Raw genomic sequence first — 25,771 nt, forward strand, 5'->3', positions numbered from 1 at the left:
TAACAAGCAACAGATTTTGCAGCATGTTTTAAAAATGTACTTTATACCCATTGGAGTTATGAAAAGAAATACTGTATGTATGTATCCAAAAAACGGGGAAAGGAGAGGAGTCCAATTCACAAGGATTAATGCCAAGAATTCTGTGATGACAGCATAATCTATCATTGTTTTAATCTTTCCCAAATGTCCTCATAGAAGCATGTCAGTTTCCTGGTTTTCTGAGTAACTGACCGTACTAAAATAAAAATATTTATTAGGCCATAAATGGGGAAATAGGACAAAACATATAAGAATCCATATGCACTCTAATCCCTTGGTGGTTGTTTCAAGCAAAAAAAATCTTTATAGGATAATTCTTGTCCACAATTTAAATGATGGTTAAAATAATTAGATGGATGGGCATAAAAATGTTTCCTTTTACACATTTTTCAAAATGAATTCCCAATGTGTCAAAGATGTTATGCCTAAAAAAATCACAACTGCATTTAAATCATTTCCATTTTCAGAGTATAAGGCCATATTTTTTCTAGTCATAGGAAAGGATATGACTATAATAAAATCACTTTATGAGACATATTATTTTAGAGATTCATAAACTATATGGATTATTCATCCCAAAGTGATATAATTAATAATTTCAAGATTCTTCTAGAGTGTCACAAAAAAATAGAAAGATCTAAAGCAAAGCCCATTTTGGAAAACCCAATAATAAACTAATTTTCAGTATTTAACTTTATTTGTCACGCATAATATACTAGCAGTTTTCTAATGATCTTAGTTTTCTCCTGAAGCCTTTAAGCTACAATTATCATTGATTTCATTGGGGGAAATTTGTAGAACATTGATTTCTAGAGATGAGCTGTTTGTTGATTTAATGTTTTGATATCAGACTGAAAAAAATTATTTCCACAGGCAGTACAATGCGTTAATTAATTTGAAAATATATATTTATCTTTATATAATAATATTCATATCTATCTATATCTATCTATCTAGAATAATAAAATTTCAAATATACTTATGTTACCCATAAATGAGTGCTGTCACTAGAATAATATTGTTGAAAAACATCATTAATGTTTATATTATATTCAGCACCATAAATTCTAATACCCTGCTCTTGCAGCTATATTTCTTCAGAGATGGTTACCACAAATATAGTAATAAAGGGCATTTTGGTTTGACCCAAAAGGGGAGGTCAAAATAAGAGAGCATAAATTATGGAACATTTACATTTAGGTCAGGCAAAGAATATATTTATAAAGACTAACTGAAGGTCTGTAAACATGACAGTTTGCAAATTAGAAAGATGTTCTTACAAATAACAACAAAGATTTTCACTGAATTGTTGTCGCACAATTTAGTTAAAAAGAAAAAAGAATGAAAAGGAAAAAGAATGTGTTATTTTAAAGAGAAATGTGCTGTGCATCTGGTATTATTAATCTGAAATAGTTAAATATGATGTCTCAAATGTTTTTTACAATTTCATAATTAAAGTTTATACACCATTCGAGCTGTTTAGTTGGCAAGCATGTAGTCATACTTATATAAACTCCAAAAAGGAACATGATTTATAGAAAAGAAAACATAGCCACATCTTTAGAGTAATCTATGATAGCCAGCTAGCAATTCCTTTTGTATTATGAGACAAACCTGCATACGTCAAAATCCTCAGATAAGTCATCATAAAACACAGGACGGTTCCGAGCAGCCACTGTCACAGAAGCCCCTGTCTCAGCAGGTGTTCCATTTCCTGTAACTGTAAAAATATCTCTGCCTGTGCTTCCCTCCGAACCACTGTCCTCCTTGCTTGTTCTACCTTTCCTAATGTAGGTGGAAGGTTCTGGATCCTGATGGCTATTCTGGTGTTTTCCAGACCGTCTCAAGGAGTTGGGTTCCACAGAGGACACAGAAGATAACGAGAGGGAGTTTTCTTTATATCTTCTAATTGTCTTCCTATTATTTAGATTATAGCTTTCAGGCTCTGACTTCCTTTCCTCACTTATTCCCATCGTGGCAAGTTCAATAGCGTTCTTATTGCAATCCTCATCTGTAGAAACATTTGGAGGGTTCTGTCTTCTCGTTTTCCTAAGCATTTTAGCTCTATCTCTTTTTCTAACTAGGGCCCAATAATTTTCATCTGAAGTTGAAGAATCGGATGTTGTTTTACAAAAGGCGTTCCATCGAGGATTTGTGATCTTGGGATGTGACTTGACATTCTTATCTTTTCTTTGCTTTACTATATCGTCAGAATTCTCCTCGGCCTTCTTTCTCTGCCTAACACCTTGTTTCACCTTTTTAACATGCTTTTTCCTAGCAGAACTCAGCCCCATGACATGGATGGATGTTTCAAATTTATCCTCTGATAGCTCATGTAAAGTGGAAGATCTAAACAGAACAAGAGGACAAGGAGATGGATAATGATAAAATGAGAGGGGAATGGGAAACAGAGAGAGAGGGGGGAAAAAAAGAGAGAACATAAATAAAGTAAAAGAATCAAATGGAAAATGAACATGATATTGAAAATGATAAAAAAGCAGATGGGTGAAAGTACATGAAAGTAATTAGACAAAAGTAATATCCATAGCTCATTAGACAAAGAGAACATGTACTAAACAGATTGGGAGTATTAATTTAGCACATACCTACAGATGTCCTGAGTAGATGGGCAGACAGATAACCGTGATTGGCTTCCGGGAGCTGTCCCTGTAGTAGGACTACTTGCCTGTTGGAAGAAGTTAGATAAATTGGATTCTTTGTCCATAAAATAAAACATAGATATTTTATTACTTTTCCACATGATTTATATATATTTCGAGCTCTTCACTCTGCTTTCACAGAGGCATGGCTTGTAAAATAAGGAAATTGTTATTAAAGCAAAACGCATTTGAGGAAGTAAACGCTACAAATCACATGAACATTTTCTTTCATTTTTGAGGAACAAACTTTTAGAAACTGTTCTCATTTGGTTTCAGTTGTGAATGTGTAAAGAAAAACCAGCTGCTAAAGTTTTTAAAAATACTACTTTTTAAAAAATTAAGACAAACTGGTACTGGTATTGTTCTGACTGATTCCTATATAAAAAAAATACTATGAAAAAAATGATAAAGAAAAAAAATCCTATAGTTCAAATATAATTGTCAGCATTTTGAAATTATTTGAAATTCAGATTGTTTCTTGAAAATATTATATATATATATATATATATATATATATATATATATATATATATATATATATATATATATATATATATATATATATATATATATATATATATATATATATATATATATATATTTGTATTTGTACTGATAAATAAATAAAGGGAGACTAGTATAGATCTATTTCGAGCTAATTAGCTCTCATCAGCTAGCCATACCCTTACTGGGATTTGAACCTGGGCTGTATATATATATAGTGACATAGCAATAGTGACTGGGTATTTCTAGTCTAGTGAAAAGGACCAGAGGTGACATGACAGCAGTGTTCCAATATTTGAACAGCTTCCATAAAGAAGAGGAGGCCAACTTATTTTCCAAAGCACCAGAAGGCAAAACAAGCAATGGATAGAAACCAACCAAGGAGACAAGCAACCTAAAATTAAGGAAAAAATTCCTGACAGAAACAATCAGTCAGTGGAATGGCTTGTCTTCAGAAATTGTGGCTATTCCATCATGGAAGGCTTTTAAGAAGAGACTGGACATCCATTTGTCTGAAATCCTATAGGGTCTCCTAGCTGAGCAGGAGTAGGCGGCCTTCAATGTCCCTTCCAAGTCTGCTGCTTCTGCTGCTATTATTTATTCACAGACCAAATACATTGCACATTGTTAACAAGATTCATCTTAAAGTGTAATCAGTAAACCATGGAATCAGATAGAAATGAGATGGGTGCTGAAGAATCCTTTCCTGCTCCAAGTTCTGGTCTATATGTAAATATTTCAGATAAATGCTTAATAAATAATAAGAAAAGCTTAAGACAATAAGAAAATGCTGTAAACATTGTGAGTATGCTATGTTGATTCATCTCAATATTTAGGAATTTAATATTTTACAAGGAATTGCGGTAATTAAGTGTATCTAGATATAAATGCACTTTGTCTCAGTTTTATCATGGGTGTATTTAATTGTTGATATTCTCCTGCTGATTGTTATTGCAAATTACTATAGCTCATTATTTGGTACATATGTGAACTAGGGTAAATCATCAACATCACAGTGACATATTTTTTTTCTAAAATGATGAAAATGTTTTCACTAAATTGTTGCTATTGTTTGCTAGAAGTCCCACTGGTCATAATTTGGTTTATTTTGCCCGAAATAATTTCCTTTAAAATGAATATTCTATTCTATTTTTCTTTCCAAGGTACATCATGTTTTCTTATCCATCTTTCCACAAGTTTTCTTTTCTTCTTCAAAAAGGTAGATACTTAAAATAACCTAATATACAAAAATGCTGCTTGCTCTTCCTATTATTAATATGCATTTTGTTCTGTAACACAATGCTAAAATCTCTCCAAACAATAATACATTCAGTCAAGGTGAAGATATGGAATAATTATTTAAAAAATAGCAACAATAGATTGGTTTGCATGCTTGCTTTTAGTTTCATGAATAAAACAAGCTTCACTGAGATGATACAAAATGCCTGTGAGGATCTTGTCCACTGAAAGGTAGTTCGAATCTAGCATAGGATATCCTACTGCAAGGTTGTTTTAAAATTTATAAGTAATTTTCCAATTAAACATTATTTCACTATTTTCAGCAAGCAGAGATTGAAATCTATTTAGTTTAATTTCACTAGTGTAAATTCTAGGAATAAACCATAGTTGAACTGAGGATAAAAGACATTTGGCATTGATTAAGCTTTATAACTACTGAAAACAAACGTAAATTATGCCCAGCTAAACCTCGACATTTATAGGTAATATATGGGGCACAATTAAAGTTTTCCAATTTGAGATAGATCTATTTAAGTCAGGTAAGGTAAATCAGCATCAACCTGCACACAAAATCGGGTCCCAGTTATAATTGGGTGCCATAATTGCTGATATAAAGACACCAATTAATCTGCTAAACCCTGGAAAAGCTAAATACAATGATTTTATCATGCCTGAAATACTACAAAATAATCTGGAATGATGGATCCCTATTGTTTTTTTGTTTACTGATTTGTTTATTGATCGCACTTGCACAAATTCCAGACAAGTGGAGCCTTGACATTATTGTGCCTATTTACAAAAGACCTGCCCACTAACTATTGGCCTATTAGCCTCTTAAATATAATAAGTTCTATGCTAGACATTTATCCAATAAATTAGTCAATTGGATTGACTTAGAGCAGTGATGACTAACCTTTTGCGGACCAAGTGTCCAAAGTGTGTCTGTGCAAATGCACACATGTACACCCGAACCCCCAAAATGTAATGCATGAGTGGCCCCATGCATGTGCCCCCCCGTGCATGCATAGCAAAGACCTTAAGACCAACTGGCCGGTGATCATTATATACTACATTTATTGATTTCAGATCCACATTTTATCTAGTTCCCAGAGAAAGGTAGGATCCAGAAAGCTCTTAATAGACTTGAACAATGGGCCCTATCCAACAAAATGAAATTGAATGTGGAGAAAAGCAAGGTTTTACACTTAGGCAGGGAAAATCAAAGGTACAAGTACAGATTAGGTGAAACCTGACTCAAAAACAGTATCTGTGAGAGGAAACATTGAGTCCTAGTGGATGATCCCTTAAAAATGAGACAGTAGCAGCCAAAAAAGCTAATACAAACCTTGGTTGTATAAACAGAGACATAGCATCAAAACCATGTGAAGTATAAGTATTATTTTATAAAACCTTAGTAAGACCACACCTGGAATTGTGCCTTCGGTTTTGATCACATTACAAAAAAATATACTGAGACTTTGGAAAAAGTGCAAAGAGCAACTAAGACGATTAAAGGTCTGGAGTCTAAAACACATGAAGAACACTTGCAGGAATTGGGTATGCCTAGTCTGGACAAAAGAAGAATTAGGGGTGAAAATGTAGCAGTAATCCAGTATTTGAGGGGCTGCCACAAAGAAGAGGGGGTCAACTTATTTTCCAAAGCACCAGAAGGCACAAGAAACAATGGTTGGAAACAAATCAAGGGGAGAAGCACCATTCCCTAAAATTAGCTAATAGACATATTGCATCCCTGTTGTAACAGATGATATAGTACTTGTATCACAAACAGAAATTGGACTTAGTCAAATTAAGTATCTTGAGCATATATTATAATAGCTCTACTAAACACAATGCACATCAAAGCTATTTTGTTTTTTCAGCAGTTGAAGTAGATAAATTACATTAATACAGGACCCTTTTTCACTGGAAGACTGTTGCAGGGGGGCATCGTGACTGAAAACGGAGCCCGGGAGGCTCTCCTGAGCTCCATTTTTACTGGGAAAGGCACCGTGGGCTGGTCATTCACTGTTTGCGAGCTTGCGAGCGAGATCTAAGGACCACATGGGCTGGATCTGCATTTGGCATCCCTACACTATTGTTTTAATGGCATGTTCAGGAAATTAAATACTTTGAATACCATATATTTTACCAGAGGTTTGAAATTGAGGTGATCTTCTTTATTTTATTATTAATTTATCACATTTAACAACCAATTATCTCTCATACAGAGGGAGTCTGGAGGGTGCTAGGTAGTGTACAATAAAATATTAAAAGCCGAAAAACAATATATAAAATTTAAAAGAGGCAACGAATGTTAAAAATTAATTAACAAAAAGGGGAGGCGGGGTCTTTCAATGTGCTGGCCATCTTCCTAACCTGTGGTTACTACAAAAGATTTATACCAGGAGAGTGAGTTTATTCAAGTATTATATGTGCTACACACACACACATACACATTTTGTGATTTTACAGCTTTACCTGAAAATTGTGAGATTAAATTTAGCTCCTGTTGCAGGCAAAGTATGTGGGCTCTACTATGACATTTATTGTCATAGCAACAAGCTCCAGTCTAGCCAAACCACTACTATATTTATAAGCTGTTCACAATTCTCACTGTCCAGAAAAAAATTACTATTTTTAGCTTTTTAGCAAGCTATTGTTAAATGTGCAGCTGTTATTAAATTCCCTAAAGAGTTAATTAAGGATTTTTGGTAGAACCTAGCTGGTTGCTTTCATGGCTAACAGTAGTTCTGTCTTCTTCTTGGGCCTTTGAATCCTCTTCTGTCTCTCAGTAAAAAAGATTACGTAAGTGACAAAAAAACTAAAAATAAAAAAAGTATTACCAACAACTTTGTTTGAGATGATGGAGGAGTTAAACTTGATAGATATTTGGAGAAAAATTGAACCAGAAAAAAAACAATTTACTTTTTATTCCAACCCTCACCAAACCTGGTCACGGATTGATATGGCATGGATGAATGGGGAAATTGGGGCAGAAATACATACAATTGAAATATTACCAAATACTTGGGCAGACCACAACCCCATTAAAATAATCTGGAAAGGGGGAAAAAAACTAGAGGAAGATGGATGTTAAATTTGCAAATATTAAAATAAAAACAATTTATTCAAAAATGTAGAAACAAATTGGAATTATTTCTTAAGGAAAACACAAAAGAACAGACATCTATACAAAATTTATGGGACACCATGAAAGCTTATTCCCATGGAATTATTATAGTGTATTCAGCAAAAAGAAACAAAGAAAAATGGGTACAACAGAAGATATTAGAGAAGGAAATTAAAAATTTAGAAATAGAATTACAAAATAAGCCACAAAGTGACAAAATTGGAAAGGATTGGATGTTAGCAAAACATAAATTAAATATATTAGACCAGGAAGAAATGGTAAAGGGCCTAAAACTAACAAAACAAAACTTCTTTGAGCAAGCAAATAAACCGGGGAGGTGGCTGTCATATAGATTGAGAAAAGAAAGAGAAAAAAGTTTAGTATATCAACTTCAAGAAGAAACTGGTGAACTACAACATACAATGGAAGGGAAGAAAAAGATTGCATACAAGTATTTTGAGAATCTGTATAAAGGGGAACAAGTAGATGGAAAACAAATAAAAGAATATCTAAATGGAGAAGAAACCCCATCAATAACAGAAGATATGAAAGAAATGTTGTCAAAAAAAATAACAAAACTAGAATTGAAACAGGCAATTCAGAAACAGAAAAATAATAAAACGCCAGGCCCAGATGGATTCCCAGCAGAATGGTACAAAATAATATATGAATTGAATGAATCAATAGAACCCTTGATGTTGGAGATGTACAATGAGGCACTGATGAAAGCAAAAATACCGGATTCATGGAGGGAAGCACATATTACATTAATATTTAAAGGAGGTGCCGATAAAAAACAGATTCAAAACTATAGGCCAATCTCGTTGTTAAATGCCGACTATAAAATATTCACAACAATTGCAGAGAGATTGAAAAAAACTATTAAATGACTATATACATCCAGACCAAAATGGATTTCTCCCAAAAAGACAAATCAGGAATAACACTAGAATAATAGCAAATATTTTAGAGTACTATGAGGTGCATTCAGAGAAACACATGGCACTTGTCTTTCTGGATGCACAGAAGGCATTTGACAATTTAAATTGGGAATTCATGATACAACAAATTAAGAATATGAAATTAGGGGACCAATTTGAAAGATTAATAGAAACGATATACTCCACCCAAAGGGCAAATATACTATTAAATGGGGAAAGTACAGAGACCTTTAAAATAATGAAAGGGGTAAGGCAGGGTTGCCCGCTAGCACCTTTGCTCTTTAACCTGATGCTTGAAAGTCTGCTAATAAGAATTAGACAAAATTCGGAGATAAGAGGAACTAAAATTAAAAAAGAGGAGTATAAAATCCAGGCCTTTGCAGATGATTTGGTATTCATTATAGAAGACCCACTAAAAACAGGAAATAGCTTAATGCGAGAATTAGGAAAATATGGAGATGTAGCAGGGTTAAAGATTAATAGAGAAAAGACTAAAATGATAACTAAAAATTTGAAGGAAGAACAAAATAAAGAATTAGAAAGAATAATAGGACTGCACGTGACAAAGAAAGTTAAATATCTTGGAATATGGCTAGCTGCAAAGTGCTCAACTATAAAAGAAAATAATTATACAAAATTAGTGCAACAAATAAAAAAAGCTCTAGAATTATGGGGGAAACTACAACTATAATTATTAGGGAAAATAGCAACGATAAAAATGAATGTACTACCGAGAATATTATACTTATTTCAAACAATCTGTCAGGCCTGTAGTTATGTTCTTTTTAGGATCTTTGGCCTGCCACACTTTCTTATAATTTTCTATGCTGTTTCAATAGTGTAGTAGTTGGGAGGGGGGAATAGAAAGGAGTAGGATTGTAGAATGGATTGTTGACATTCTTTTGTAGAAGCCAAGGTCATCTTTTGTCTCAGCACCTCGACACCTGGCCGGAAGAAGATGGGTGTACATGCCAGCGTGGAAGATGATGATTGGAACATGTGATGGATTTGTGGGTGTGGGGAGAGATCATGAACTTTCAACTAGGTGAACTTACAGGATGTAATTCAGAGTTGAAATTTCCATAGCCGTACTAACATGCCTGCGGAATAAATTGGACCTTAAAAGATGTTTTGCCTTGGACAATGATTTATTTCTGCATGGTATTTAGAACCCTAACATTATTTCAACTCTCAACTTTAAAAATATTTCACTAGCTCCCTCTCCCTATCAAGGGGGAAGGGCTGGTGATGGAAGATCTGGTGATGGGGTCTCGGCATTCCCAATGCTGACCGGGACAGCGTAAATATCAGCGAAGAATAAATGAGAAGCTTTTGGTGATAAGAAGCTGAGTACGGAACTTCAAAGGCAATGGAATGCTGTTTCCAGTTTAATTGCATCTGGAGGAATGCAGGGGGAGACGCGACAAGACGAAGGAAATCTCAGAAAACTTCTTCAGCAAACTGTGAGTGCATGCTCCCCCTCCTTCCCCCCCAGCTTAGAAGCAAGATTGGAAAAAAAAAAAACCACCCTTAGAACGGAGGTTTGGGCTCCTTCCAGACGGCAATAAATAAAATGGCTTATCACCATGCAACTAGCTGGAAGAAAGATTCCCTTTCAAAATGGGAATTTCAAAGGAGGCAGGAAGAAGGAATTTTTCCAGCATCTGTCACTTGCAAGCCACCACAAATGGGGCTGCAACCAGTAAATGAAGCAAATTGGGCAGTAAATTGGGCTTTCCTCCCAGGACTTGGATGGAAGAGATGCTACTTATCAACTCCTTTGCCATCAGCACGGGGAAATGCTCCAAGCCAGCAGAGGGCACCTACTTGGCCCATAACTCATCCAAGCCAGCAAAGGGCACCTACTTGGCCCATAACTCCTCCAAGCCAGCAGGACGGTCCTTGGCACGTAAAACCCCCTAGCCAGCCATCATTGGTTGAGCTGCAACCTGTGAAGCAGGCAACCCCGGGATGGGTCTTAACCCCAGGTCATGGATGGGAGGGATGCCAGTGGGCACATGCCCTCCCTCAGCAGATGGCACCATGGCAGAAAGCTGGGCAGTGGCCAACCGAGGGATTGACCTCCCCACCGGTTCCAGTCTCCCCTGCAAGGCCCAAAAAGGTTCTTACCAGACCTTCCTACAGAGAAGAAATCTCCATGGAAGAAGGGATTACCAAACAGAGGCCTGCATTGTGGATGGCGGGAAAATGTGCGCCTGCAAGGCCCCAAGTGGTTCTTACCCCACCTTCCTACAGAGTAGCAATCACCAACATGGAAGAAGGGATTACCAAAGCCAGGCCTGCAAGATGGGAAGCGGAACAAGGTGCATCTGCAATGCCCCAAAAGGTTCTTACTCCTCCTTCCTACAGAGAAGCAATCTCCACCATGGAAGAAGGGTTTACCAAGGGGGCAGCTGCAAGTTGGAGAGCAAGGCAGTGTGATGAAACGGTTCCTGAGTTTAGAGATGTAACTCGGTTCCATTCCTCGTGGGGCCCAATTAAATGCCACCATTGTTGTCAACTTGGCCACAGAGTGTCAGAGTGCTTGCCTCCAGCCCCAATGCCACAAAAGTGCGCACCAACCACCACGGCGGTAAAGAGAGGGTCCCAGATGCCACCACAGAAGAGTCATCTGGGCCAACAACCTCTGGAAGAGGATCCCCAACTTAAGGTGAGGAAGTGTCCTACCAAGGGGGAGGCCTCGGAAGAGGAAAAGGGCAGACATTCTCCGGAGGAGGATCCCCAACTTAAGGTGACAAAGAGTCCAACTAAGGGGGAGGCCTCGGAGGGGGAAAAGCCTAAACGACCTCTGGAAGAGGATCCCCAACTTATGGTGACGAAGAGTCCTACCAAGGGGGAGGCCTCGGAGGAGGGAATTGCCGAAGAACAAACGTGTGTACCAATTGCCACGGTGGTTAAGAGAGGGCCCCAGATGCCCGCACAGAAAAGTCATCTGGGCCAACAGCCTCTGGAAGAGGATCCCCAACTTATGGTGACGAAGAGTCCTACTAAGGGGGAGGCCTCGGAGGAGGGAATTGCCGAAGAACAAATGTGTGTACAAGTCGCCATGGTGGTAAAGAGAGGGCCCCAGATGCCAGCACAGAAAAGTCATCTGGGCCAACAACCTCTGGAAGAGGATCCCCAACTTAAGGTGAGGAAGTGTCCTACCAAGGGGGAGGCCTCGGAAGAGGAAAAGGGCAGACATTCTCCGGAGGAGGATCCCCAACTTAAGGTGACAAAGCGTCCAACTAAGGGGGAGGCCTCGGAGGGGGAAATGCCCAACCGACCTCTGGAAGAGGACCCCCAACTTCAGGTGACGAAGAGTCCTACCAAGGGGGAGGCCTCGGAGGAGGAACAAGGCCAGCCGTGGATGATTGGATCCAAGAGCCCAGAACCTACAGCACCTGCAGCAGAGAGCCCGAAACGGCCACGGGAAGAGGTCGCAATGGACTTCATCATGGAACTCCCAGACAGCAGTGGGCATAAAGTAATTTGGACTGTTATTGATTTGGTTTCTAAGCAGGCACACTTCATTGCTTGCTCAGGATTGCCATCCGCAAATTAATTAGCGAAAATGTTTGTGAAACACATTTATCGCCTGCATGGAGTACCCAAGAGGATCATTTCAGACCGCGGAGTCCAGTTCACAGCCAAGTTCTGGAGAGAGGTCCTGAGATCTATTGGGTCCACACAAGAACTGAGCTCAGAGGTTCATCCCAGCATGAATGGTGCAGCAGAGGGAGCCAATGCAGTGGTGGAACAATACATAAGGTGTTTTGTGGACTATCAGCACGACAACTGGTCGGACTTGCTACCCGTGGCCGAAGTGGTGTACAACGATGCGGTCCACAGCAGCAGAGGATTAGCGGGTTTCCAGATTACCAGTGGCATGGAAGTTGTTGCCATGCCTGAGTTGCCTAGAGAACCTCCTTCTTTCATGTCTTTGAGTGAATGGATGGACATGCTAAAGAAAGGATGGGAGAATACGAAGAAGGCTCTAGCAGTTGCGGCAGAAGCCTACCAGAAGCAAGATGATCAACATCGCTCACTCCTAAACCCCTACCATGTGGGGGACAATGTTTTTGTATCTACCAAATACATAAGATTAGAAATGCTTAGCAAGGAATTGGGTCCAAAATTTCTAGGTCCATTCCCAATAGTGAAGATAGTTAACTCAGTTACAGTTCAACTCGGTCTACCCAGAAGTCTAGGGGAAATTGACCCAGAATTTCATTGTAGCTTGTTGAAACCAGTAATTGGGTCTAACAGAAGAGCATCCACCCAAGCTCAATCTCCTCCTGTAGTGATGGAAGGGGAAACACAATCTGAGGTGGAAAAAATTGTAGATTTCAGGCTGAATAGGGGTTGCTTACAGTACTTAGTGCATTGGAAGGGTTACCCTTGGTCTGAAGCTAATTGGGTGAACAGTGGGAACCTAAAAGTGGAGAAGTTAGGAAAGCAAGTCAATGGGAAGTTTCCCAAGAAGTCAAGGGGTTCACCTGGGTGGAGAAAAGGTGGTTAATTTTGTTATGTTAACTTTTATGTTATTCTCTTTGTAGGAAACGTTTTTCTTTTGAGGAGAGGCCGCCTGTCAGGCCTGTAGTTATGTTCTTTTTAGGATCTTTGGCCTGCCACACTTTCTTATAATTTTCTATGCTGTTTCAATAGTGTAGTAGTTGGGAGGGGGGAATAGAAAGGAGTAGGATTGTAGAATGGATTGTTGACATTCTTTTGTAGAAGCCAAGGTCATCTTTTGTCTCAGCACCTCGACACCTGGCCGGAAGAAGATGGGTGTACATGCCAGCGTGGAAGATGATGATTGGAACATGTGATGGATTTGTGGGTGTGGGGAAAGATCATGAACTTTCAACTAGGTGAACTTACAGGATGTAATTCAGAGTTGAAATTTCCATAGCCGTACTAACATGCCTGCGGAATAAATTGGACCTTAAAGGATGTTTTGCCTTGGACAATGATTTATTTCTGCATGGTATTTAGAACCCTAACACAATCCCCATAAAATTAGGGAAATCTTTTTTTACCGAATTGAATAAGATTATATTAAAATTTATATGGCAAGGGAAGAAAGCCAGGATAAAGTTGAAAGCTCTACATAATGACAGAAGCAGAGGTGGTATGGGACTCCTGACTGGGAGCTTTATTACAAAGCAGCAGCACTAACATGGATCAGGGATTGGATAAATTTTAAAAATAAAAGAATACTAACATTAGAGGGTCACGATTTGCAAACGGGATGGCATTTTTTCCTATGGGAACAGGGTAAAAAGAAACAAAAATACTTTCACAGACACTATATTAGAGATGCACTGATACAGGTCTGGAACAAAATTAGAGAAAAACATTACATGAAAATACTGACATGGCTTTCCACTATGGAAGTCATGACACATCCCAATATGTTAGATCTATCGAAAATGGTTAGATATAGTGAAATTTTAGACAGCCAAGGGAATTTGAAAACAAATCAAGAATTAAAGGAGCAAAATGTAAATATAGATTGGTGGCCATATCTCCAACTACAATCGAGATACAAAAAAGATGTAAAACAATATGGAATATACACAGAATTACAACAAATAGATAAAATTTTAATTGGCCCAGAAAATAAACTCATAACAAAAATTTACAGATATTTATTAGAAATAACATTAGAAGAAGAAAAAGTTAAAGGTTGCATGATAGCGTGGGCCAAAAACTTTGGTTACAACATAGATCTAGTGGATTGTGAACGAATTTGAAACACAAATTATAAACTAACACGATCAGCAGCACTTAAAGAAAATATGTATAAAATGTTTTATCGTTGGCATTTACCACCAACAAGATTGGCTAAAATGTACCCAAACATGAAGCCGACCTACTGGAAATGTAAAAAAGTACAAGGGATTTTCTATCACATATGGTGGACCTTCCCGGAAACCCAAAAATATTGGGCAAAAATCTGGAAATGGGTGCAAGAAATTACAGGAGAACAGATAAAATACAAACCCGAAATCTTTCTGCTGGGAATAATCAAAGGGAAATATACAAAGAAAATTAAATCCATATTAACACATCTGATAACTACAACTAGAATAGCATTTGCCCAATGCTGGAAACAAAATAATGCCCCCTTGGATGAATTAGTAATAAAAAAAAACTTTGGATTGTGCAGAGATGGATAAATTCACACTGAAATTAAAAGATAAAGAAGAGTCGGAATATTATAAAATTTGGAACAATTGGTACAAATGGCTGCAAAACAAGAAAATTAATTAAGCCAAAAAACAATATATATAAATATATATAGAAATGTGTATAAAGGTGTGTAAATACAGAAGCAAAATGTTATATACATGTACAGATATGATGATATAACAATGTTGATATAATGACTGTAATGTGTTGTAGAAGAGAAAAAATAAAAAGAAATCTGCATAGAATCCTTTTTTGTCTCTGAGCATTTCCATTGTTGTATTTCAGGTGTCAATCAGTGCAGTAACAGCTCTCATTGGTCAAGATGCACTGAGCTTGCTGGCGGGAAAATTACGAGTTCTAATTGGTTGCCAGTTTGACAGCTGCCTTATAAAAAGCTGTCAAACCGGAGTTGTTTGTTCTGTTCCTTCTGAGTTGTAATAAACACTTCTGGTTGACATGCCTCTCACCTCAGCCTGTGATTCCTTGTTCCGGAATACACAAAACTGGTGACGAAGGTAGGATTCTAATTTCCATCAGTTCTGCAGCTACCAATAGAATTCCAGCCTCAGAATGGCGACTATGCCTACTTTTGCGCCGTTTAGCGCAGATAGAGAATCGTGGGAAGCCTTCGTAGAATGGTTCAAATGCTTCCCAGTGGCTAATGAACTGGATGAAGTGAATAGCGATAGAAAGAAAAGATATTTCCTTAGTGCCTGTGGGCCGGAAATGTTTGGGACAGCACGAGCCCTGTCAGCACCAATGTCAGTCAATACAGTGCCATGGGAGCTACTCTTGACTAAATTAAAAAACCACTACGCTCCGGCCCCTTCAAAGATCACCAGAAGACATGCTTTCAGACAATGTCTCCAACAAGAGGGAGAATCGATAAGCCAGTATATGGCCACACTTCGTAGAGAAGCGATCAATTGTAAGTTCCCTGTGTTAGACGATGCGCTTCTGGAGCAATTTGTGTGTGGAGTTAGGGACTTGCAACTACAACGGAGGTTGTTGGCTCGTTCTGAAATCACTCTCCAGATAGCGGTCAATGAGGCTAAAGCTGACAAAATGGCCGAGAGATCGACAGTCCAAATTCAGCGCTACTTGGTGGCAGCCTCTTCAGGACTGAAATCGGCTGCTGTCAACCAACAGGAAAGCCCTGAGGGAGAGGGAGATGAGGACTGTGAGGGAATCGACTGCCTCAAGACACAACCCGCCAAATGGCCGCAGGAAGGTTGTCTCAGTTGTGAAGACAACCACTACAGATCGAATTGCCGTTTTAAATCAGCCATTTGCAGATGCTGTAGCAGGAAGGGCCATTTGACCAACATATGCTGCTCTACCACGCCTGCACTCAGCCAGGCAAGGGACAGCTACGGGGGAAAGAAGACCGCTAGGCAACCCGGGAGGCCCAAAATGTCCTGCTCCGCTATAGATGACGACCCACCACAAGAAGCATGGGATGTGCAATCCGCAGGACAGAGTACCTCTAAAGGGAAAAAAATTTCCTCACTGTGCTAATTGAGGGATCCCCATGCAAAATGGAGATCAATACCGGGTCGGCCAAATCGATCATCTCCTGGCAAACCTTGAAACACATAATGCCTAATCTTTTTAAAGACACTCTTTCTCATTGCAGTTGCCGTCTCCGAGATTATCAGGAGATCTCTATTCCGGTGCTGGGCAAGATGTCAGTATTGGTTAAGCGCCTGGGGTTTAAAGGTCGTTTGCCGCTCATCGTAGTTGCCAATCCACAGGTTACCCTGTTGGGTATTGATTGGTTTGAGCCCCTGGGCCTGACTGTTGCCGGCATTCGTGCATCTACCGTTTCTGATGACTTTGAAGACCTAGCTAAAGAATTCATGGGTGTCTTTGATGGAACACTGGGTAATTATAAGGGCACCCCCATTATGCTCAATTTAGACCCACAGGTTTCCCCAATCAGGTTGAAAGCACGGAAAGTGTCATTTGCACTCAGGGCAAAAGTTGTGGCTGAATTGGATAAGTTGATCAGCCAAGGAATCCTAGAACCCGTAGATCATTCACAGTGGGAGACACCCATTGTCATCCCTGTGAAGGCTGATGGGTCCATTAGGATCTGCGCAGATTATAAAAATACTTTGAATAAAGCTTTGCAGTCCAATCTGTATCCTGTTCCAGTGTGCAACACTTATTGCACTCTCTGGGACAGGGATGGATCTTTGCTAAATTGGACATGGTGCAAGCTTATCAACAGCTGCCTGTTGACGAAGCCACGGTCAATGCCCAAACGATTGTGAAACACAGGGGGCCTTCCGATGCCACAGCTCCAATTCAGAGTCTGCGTGGCTCCAGGTATTTATCAATGTTTAATGGAACGGCTTCTCCAGGGTCTTGACGGAGTGGTCCTGTATTTTGATGATATCTTACTGGCTGCAAAGGATGGGGCAGACCTTGTCCGCAAATTACGGGCTGTTTTACAGCGGTTTAGGAATCCCGGGCTACGTTTAAAAAAGAGTAAATGCCAACTGGGAGTGCCCTCAGTGGAGTTCTTAGGGTTCCTAATTGATGCTGAGGGGATCTACCCTACCAAGTCCAAGGTGGACGCCATCCACAATGCCCCTACCCCTAAATCAAAGAGTGAACTCCAAGCATTCTTAGGCCTGCTTAATTTTTATGCGGCATAAGGCGTCAATGGCGGAGCCTCTCCACCGACTACTTGACGGGTCGGCAGTGTGGCATTGGGGCGCTAGGGAATGGCAGATGCTACAATTAGGGCACTACAGAAGTTGTTTGCATGCCACTGGTTGCCGGACATTGTGGTCACTGATAATGGACCACAATGGACGGACGCCACATTCCATACATTTTTAGCCTCCCTGGGTATTCGGCAGGCGCTGACGGCCCCATTCCATCCAGCTAGCAATGGCCGAGCGGAATGAGTGGTCCGCTTGGCCAAGGAAGCATTGGGAAGGATGGGGGTAGGTAATTTACAGGACAAAATATTGCACTATTTGTTACTGCAACATACAACCCCTTGTCCTTTGACTAACAAAATGCCAGCAGAGCTTCTGATGGGCAGGACACTCTGCATAACTCTGGATCGCATACATCCCAATTATGTCACCAGTCAAGGACCTCTTAGAGAGTACAACATGCAGGGGTTCGCTATCGGGGACTGGATGTTCGCCCAAAACTTTGCAGGAACACCAAAATGGGTGCCAGGGCAAATAATAGAAATAACAGAACCCTGCTCTTACAGGGTCCTATTGAGAGATGGTCGGGTATGGCGGTGGCATATAGATCAACTGCGCTGTCAAGAGGCATCAATGGGCCTGACCGCCACTGAACACCCAGACTCCGTTGAATTGGCACCCGCAGGCCCTATCGTCGCAGACCACCACAGAAGCAATGAACCTCAGCACACCGCCTACCGGCCAAGTTCCTCACCACACCGATCACTAAGCTGACCACAACCGCCGACACCGCGACAGACAACTCACCTGCTAAATCTGTGTTTCCATCGGAATCTCCCATAGGGCCATGTGAGTGCCGTCATTCAGCCCTACATTCAGAAAGGATTTGATGCCGGCCAGCCTACCTTTCAGACTACGCATGCACAGTTTGGGGGGAAAGTGGTGTTGTATCTCAGGTGTCAATCAGTGCAGTAATAGAGTTGCCTTATAAAAAGCTGTCAAACCGGAGTTGTTTGTTCTGTTCCTTCTGAGTTGTAATAAACACTTCTGGTTGACTTGCCTCTCACCTCAGCCTGTAATTCCTTGTTCCGGAATACACAAAATCCATCAAGTAAATTAAACTCACATTGTATTGTTTTTCCCTCTGCATTATACTATCCAATGCCAACTAACCTTTGGTGATCTTGAATCACTCAGGAACTTTAATTTATTTAGAAATCTGAACACTCCAATATCATGTTTGCTTATCCTTGACCTCCTTTTGTGACTTAAAATGCATTCTGCCACTTCATTTTGTGGGTCCTAAATTCTGAAATGAAAATCTTATCTGCAGTTTTAGTTTTACTCCCAGTTGTTTCCTATCTATAAATTATCTACAAATTATCAGTCATAATTAAACTATATGTCTGGGTCAGCATGCAACAAGATTTAAGGCACTGTTTAACTTTTGAGGATTTTAATTACAATAATAAAAACTAATATAAACTAAAGTTAGAGATTCCCAAAACTGCTTTTTTCAAGAAGCAACTGAGCTTTCTGTTTTTTCTTTGAAGACATTTCTATTCTCATCCAAGAAGCTTCTTCAGAGAAATTCTTCAGAGCTGAAGAAGCTTCTTGGATGAGAAGCAAAACGTCCTCAAAGAAAAGCCAGAAAATCTAGTTGCCTCTTGAAAAAAGCACCTTTGGGACAACCATGACCTGGATGACTGAGAATCTTCATAGACATAAAGTTAGAGTAAGAAAAGAAAATTGAAAGAAAGAAGAAAAAGTGCAAAAAAGGGAAAAATAAAGAAAAATATAATAAAAAAAGAAAACAAATATATAAAGAACTATCCTCCAACCTTCATAACAGAATAAATTTAATAACTATTCACCTCCATAAGAATAAAATATATATCTTTATTCCATATGCCATTCATAGAGGTAATATAAGCAAACCAATAAAACATCTTTTCAATTTTGATGTCAGCAAAAAGAAAATTGCAAAAAGTCTTATTTTAATCTTGATTAAATAAACCAATTTTATTTTCCTTTCTTTTATTTGTAACAGTCTTCATTTTTAATTCAATCAAATATTGTTGTAAGATTTGATTTTCCTTCCCTTCTTCTTTATCCCATCAGACAGATGAAAAAATATGATGGAATAAAAAAAATGGAAGAAAATGATTTTCAAAATATTTTCTTATAGGAGCTACAAAACCAATAACTCTCTTGGTTTATCACTTGTTTTTCCTTTTTACATTTTAAAACTTCAGTCAGTTTCTTTTGTATATCCAATAAATAATTCTCTTAGCCTCTCATTTGTAGTTCTACATTCTGTACTTTATCTTGTCAGATAAAATTTGTTCCACATTTTTATTCCTTTATTGACAGCCTACTCATAGAAACAGACATCATTACTGACAGGGTTGATAGTATAGTTACTAGCTTTGGCTCCGTTTTTCAAAGATCTCATTTAATATTCCTAAAATCATAAATGATTTGTTTCATTCAATATGTCCTGATATTTCACAACATCAGGCTTTGTAATTTTTTTCTGTTTAAAATCCTTAATCACTCCAATGTCCATTACTGAATCCAAGAAGATCCCCAAGTGATGCACCAGATCTGTTTTGGGTACTGCAACCCCATCCAGAACCAAAACCTCCGGGACACAAAGGGGCCCACCCACATCTTAACAGGCTTCAATTGAAGCCTGTTTTTCCCCATCCAGGTCTCCTGTCACTGCGAAAGAGTGTTCAGTACATCTGGATGATGGATGATCTCACCCAGCACTTTTATATGGATGTTAAAGAGAAGCAGAGAGTGTTGAGCCCTGCAGCATCCCGCTTTGGGCTGGACCACTCACTCCCAATTAACACCAATTAAAACAATTTTGTACAAGTGAGAAAAGAGTTTGAAATAAATAAATCACTTATTATTTGTTGTTATAAAACATCCCTGACTAAGCCATGGAACAAAATATGGGGTTGATGAACATTATATCCCAGGATAACTTGTCAATAAGTTATTACACCTGGCCACATGGCAATCAGCATTTTCAATCTGGGCAAGCAATTGTAAAACTGTTCCCCATGTGCTCTTCTGGATAATCATTTATATAATGGAAGCATTGTTCAAAGAAGGATGCACAAACAATTTGAATGTCATCCTATCTTGATGACAGTGTATAAATCCACAACATAAGTTGGAGCCTTTTAAAGGGCACTAAGTTTGCAAACTTCATTTTCTAATCACTTTCAGAAATTTAACTGTTCCAAAGGTACTAGAGATCTTCAGAACTACATTTATGAAAAGTCTGCCTCAGGTGAGTTTTATCTTCAACTATAAACAAAAGAAAAATTAATTACAGGCTTAAGAATTTAAAGATTTTGAAACGAACAGCAAAAAGCTAAATAAGCTAAGCTAAGTAAGTTTTTGTCCAGTCTCTCTCTTTCCCTTTCTAGGAAAGTGAATGTAAGAAAAATGTCAGCGTTCCAAATACCATCCAAAATTAAATCAGAGTCCAAGGCAGAACTTTCCTCAAACTTCCAATTTATTAAGAAAGACATGTTGGCACATCTGTGGAAAACCTGAATCTGAAAGCTTCCTGGGTTTTCCACCCAGTTGAAAGTTTAGGATCTTTGGCCTGCCACACTCTCTCTTATTTCACTGTGCTTTTTCATTAGTGGGGAATTGGGAGGGGGAATAGTAAGGAGTAGAATGTGTGTTGTCAAAATAAAAAAAATCCTTCCGAGAAGGTCATCCTTTGTCTCTGCAGCTCTGAGCCTGACCGGAACTGGATGGGTGGAACTGCCAGCGTGGCAGTGAAAGATTGGACCATGTGATGGACTTGTGGGTGTGTGGGAAAGATCATGAACTTTCAACTGGGTGGAAAACCCAGGAAGCTTTCAGATTCGGGTTTCGCACAGATGTGCCAACATGTCTCTCTTAATAAATTGGAAGTTTGAGGAAAGTTCTGCCTTGGACTCTGATTTAATTTTGGATGATATTTGGAATGCCGACAGTGGTGACATTGCAGCTTCAGAAGGACCCTGGTGGAAATGGATTATCTATTCATAGGCAGGTTTTAGGGCCAAATATGGGACTGACACTCTATTTGACAGGACTACTATAGAGATCGTGCAACCATCCTTGCTCTCCTTGACGTCTCAGTGGTTTCAATGCCATCGACCTTGGTATCCGGTTGGACTGGGCTGGGTGGCACAGTTTTTCAGTGGTTCACCTCCTTCCTCCAAGGTCAAGCCCATTTTCATCTTGAAATTTTGAGTAGTTCGAAAAACTGGCAAATACCATCTCTGATTGGCCCCGCCCCCATTTAGTCTCTGCCTCCCGATTCCAGCTGATTGGGAGGGAATGGAGATTTTATAGTATCTTTCCTCTGCCACACTCACCAAGCCATGCCACACCCACAGAACCAGTAGTAAAAATATTTGAATCCCACCACTGCCTAGTACAGAGATTTTTGCTATATGAGCTGACAGACAGAGTCTGTCTGTCTGTCTGTCTGTCTATGATCAGCTAGCTAGCTAGCTAGCAATATCAGCATACATAAAGCAGTCTGTTAAGAATATTCAAATGAACCATATTAAATCATACAGCCAACTTGTATATGAACAAGATGGTTTGAGAGTTGTGTACATTTAGATAATATCAGATTCAATAAAATGAATTGTCTTTTTGCTCTTGAATTTAGTAATGATGGCATGTTTCCAAAATGGCAAACATTGGCTTGGCATCAGAGGCAGTATGTTTGGATAATCATGGAAAGTTAATAGACCTTGAAGTTGAAACATCAACACTGACTCTTTATAACTCTGCTCTGATATAAGGTATAACCATTACCTACATTACGATGGCTTTACCTCTAGTGTATAAAGTTTTAACTGCCTATAGTTTAGATACAAAACTCTATAAAATTCCAGTATTATTTTTATTTAGCACTTCGTTTGATTTAAATGGCATTCTACCTTTTGTTTTTGCTATAATTCTGAAAATTCTGTGAGATGTGATTCAGAGGCATCGAGAATGAAAAAAACATGAACAGCTTTTAAAAACACACTACAAAGTCAGTTGAATTCTTGCCAAAGCCTGTTTACAATGGACAAATATAGCTTGATACAACTTTTCAGAAATGAAGTCTTCTAGCTACTTTATTAAATTTCTTCCTACTTGGTTCCCCTCTTTTGCTATTTTTATCTTCAATTTCATTTCTTAAAACAAAACATTATTCAGCTGGATCAGGGATTGGCAACCCTAAACACTCAAAGAGCCACAAAGGTCCTAACCAGAAGCTCCCTGTTCAATTCTTTTTTTTTTTTTTTCAAAATGTTTTATTGGTTTTTTTAAAAACATTTATGTGGAAAAGGGTAGGTGGAATTACAAATTTTGGCAGTTGCAAATGCGGCAGACGCCCCCTCCCTCCAAACTCCTAGATTACATCAAAATATCAAATCTTAATACATAATCATAAAAGGTCAGCATCTCAATTCTGAAGCCGATCGGAAGACCAGTTCCCCCCCATAGAGTCTTGTTCTAGCGCAGTGTCCTTTTTCCTCTATCTGTCCTAACTGAAAGCCTTATCAATTGTGGAGCAGACCGGCGACAGGGAGCCTCAGCAGAGGGATAAATGAGCCACATGCAGCCTCAGGTTGCTGACCCCTGAGCTAGGTATTGATCGTGAGGTAGGGAGTCAATAAAAGAAACATATATTTACCTTTTCACTATTGTAAAAAGAATTCAAGTTTAGTTGGCAACTAGCAGTAAGCTCAAACTTCTGCCTTGCATCTGTATCAGTTTCTACTTCGTACTATTACTAATAATGCTTCTGGTTATGGGGGATTTCAACTTGCCGTCGACGGGAGAGGCTTCTGAGGTGGCTCGGGAGTTCATGGCTTCCATGACGGCCATGGACCTGACCCAATTAGTTCAGGGCCCCACTCACGAAGGTGGTCACACACTGGACCTTGTTTTCGTATCTGAGCAGTGGACGAGTGATCTGGGAATGGGGGATTTAGTCATCACGCCCCTGTCATGGTCTGATCACTCATCTCTCTGGCTGAACTTCCCTGGCGCTACCTCCCACCGTGAGGAGGCGGAACCAGACTGTCTAAGCTGGTACCGCCCCAGGCACCTGATGGAACCGGATAGATTCCAGACGGAGCTTGGGCCAATACCTATAGCCCTGACCCGCTCCTGGTCGGAGGACCTAGTGGCCGCCTGGAATAGGGCGGCGGCTGGGGCCTTGGACCAGGTTGCGCCTTTGCGACGTCTCCTGCGGCAGCGATCCACCCGGGCTCCTTGGTTTACCGAGGAGCTGAGGGTGATGAAACGCCACAGGAGACGTCTAGAGAGCAGGTGGAGGTCCTCACGCTCTGAATCTGATCGAGCACAGGTAAAAGCCTACTTACGGACTTACCTTGTGGCATTAAGGGCGGCCAAACGTAGACATTGTGCCGCCCTTATTGTGTCCGCCAATAACCGCCCTGCCGCCCTGTTTCGGGTGACCCGCTCCCTCCTATCACAGAGGACGCGGGGGGCACCCCTGCAGGGAAGAGCAGAGGAGTTTGGGGAATATCTGCAGGACAAAGTCGCTCAGATCCGGAGCGGATGGGCCCCCTTCAGTGGACCGGACGAGCCGTCAACAGCGAGTCTTGTGAGACCACTCTGGGAGGAGTTTGACTCTGTTGCCCCCGAGGATTTGGACAGGTTACGTGGACGGCTGCGACCCACCACATGTTCAATGGACCTGTGTCCCTCCTGGCTGGTACTGGCATCCTGGGAGATGACACGAGGCTGGCTTCTGGGCCTGGTGAACGCTTCGTTGGGTGAGGGATCCTTGCCAACCGCCTTGAAAGAGGCGGTGGTGAGGCCCCTGCTCAAGAAGCCTTCACTGGACCCAACGGAACTAGCTAATTACCGTCCAGTCTCCAACCTTCCCTTTTTGGCGAAGGTTGTTGAGAATGTGGTGGCGCAGCAATTTCCGCAACACCTCGACGAATCCGAATATCTAGACTCACGCCAGTCCGGTTTCCGACCCGGGCACAGCACGGAGAAAGCCTTGGTCGCGTTGGTTGATGATCTCTGGAGGGCCAGAGATAGAGGTTGTTCCTCTATCCTGGTCCTATTAGACCTCTCAGCGGCTTTTGATACCATCGACCATGGTATCCTATTGCGCCGGCTGGGGGGCATGGGAGTCGGAGGCACCGTTCTACGGTGGTTCGGCTCCTACCTCTCTGACCGGACGCAATGTGTGTTGACAGGGGGGCAGAGGTCGACCCTGAGGCCACTCTCTTGTGGGGTGCCGCAGGGGTCGGTCCTCTCGCCCCTCCTGTTCAACGCATATGTGAAGCCGCTGGGGGAGATCATCCGTGGTTTTGGGGTTGAATACCATCTGTACGCTGATGATACGCAGCTGTACATCTCAACCCCAAACCACCCCAACGAGGCTGTCGAAGTGATGTCCCGGTGTTTGGAAGCCGTCGGGGTCTGGATGGGGGACAACAGACTCAAACTCAACCCCTCCAAGACTGAGTGGCTGTGGCTACCGGCACCCCGGTTCAGCCAGCTAACTCCATCGCTGGCCATAGGGGGTGAACAACTCCCCCCTGTGGAGCGGGCGCGCAATTTGGGCATCCTCCTAGATGCCCGGCTGTCTATGGATGACCATGTGGCAGCCGTGGCAAGGGGGACGTTCCACCAGGTTCGCCTGGTGCGTCAATTGCGCCCCCTACTGGACCGGGATGCCCTACGCACAGTCACTCATGCGCTGGTGACGTCTCGCCTGGACTACTGCAATGCCCTCTACATGGGGCTTCCCTTGGGACGCATCCGAAGACTACAGCTAGTCCAGAACGCAGCCGCGCGGGTGATTATGGGGAGCTCAAGATACTCCCATGTGACACCTCTCCTGCGCGAGCTGCACTGGCTACCTGTGGTTTTTCGGGTGCGTTTCAAGGTATTGATTATCATCTTTAAAGCGCTCCATGGCACAGGACCCAGTTACCTGCGGGATCGTATCGTCCCGCACACATCCCTACGACCAATCCGCTCTCACAGGGAGGGACTACTACTGGTGCCGTCCACTAGGCAGTGCCAGCGGGTGACGCCTAGGGGTAGGACCTTCTCTGTGATTGGCCCAACCCTCTGGAATGACCTCCCCCCCGACATTAGAACTACCACTGACTTCCGTTCCTTCCGTCAAAAATTAAAGACTCACCTGTTTCGATTAGCTGGCCTGGCACATTCTTAGTTTTTACCTCCCGGTGGATATATTTTAATGGGTAATTTTGGGTAATATTTTAACTCCTGGGTTATTAGAGTTTTTAATGTACTATATTTATTATTCTATATACAGTCTTGCAACCTCCTCCACCTACGTATTTAATT

The 25,771-nt window shown here is 40.6% G+C and overlaps 1 protein-coding gene across 3 annotated transcripts in view; it reads right to left on the reverse strand.

Moving 5' to 3' along the window:
- The window catches only part of MARCHF1 (membrane associated ring-CH-type finger 1), a 162,260-nt gene that overhangs the window by 45,446 nt on the left and 91,043 nt on the right, over nucleotides 1–25,771 (reverse strand). For 2 of the 3 annotated variants that reach the window (XM_081959672.1, XM_081959671.1), the window contains 2 exons: nucleotides 2,646–2,725; nucleotides 1,634–2,388 (listed from right to left, as the gene is read on the reverse strand). In XM_081959672.1, coding sequence (XP_081815798.1) covers nucleotides 1,641–2,388; nucleotides 2,646–2,725 — 828 coding nt within the window. In that variant the 3' untranslated portion in view covers nucleotides 1,634–1,640. Of the gene's footprint in view, nucleotides 1–1,633; nucleotides 2,389–2,645; nucleotides 2,726–25,771 lie in introns of those variants that run through there. The other variant, XM_081959673.1, reaches the window with a different exon arrangement.

Source organism: Natrix helvetica (assembly GCF_964273705.1).
Source record: "Natrix helvetica genome assembly, chromosome: 7".
NCBI lineage: Eukaryota > Metazoa > Chordata > Lepidosauria > Squamata > Natricidae > Natrix > Natrix helvetica.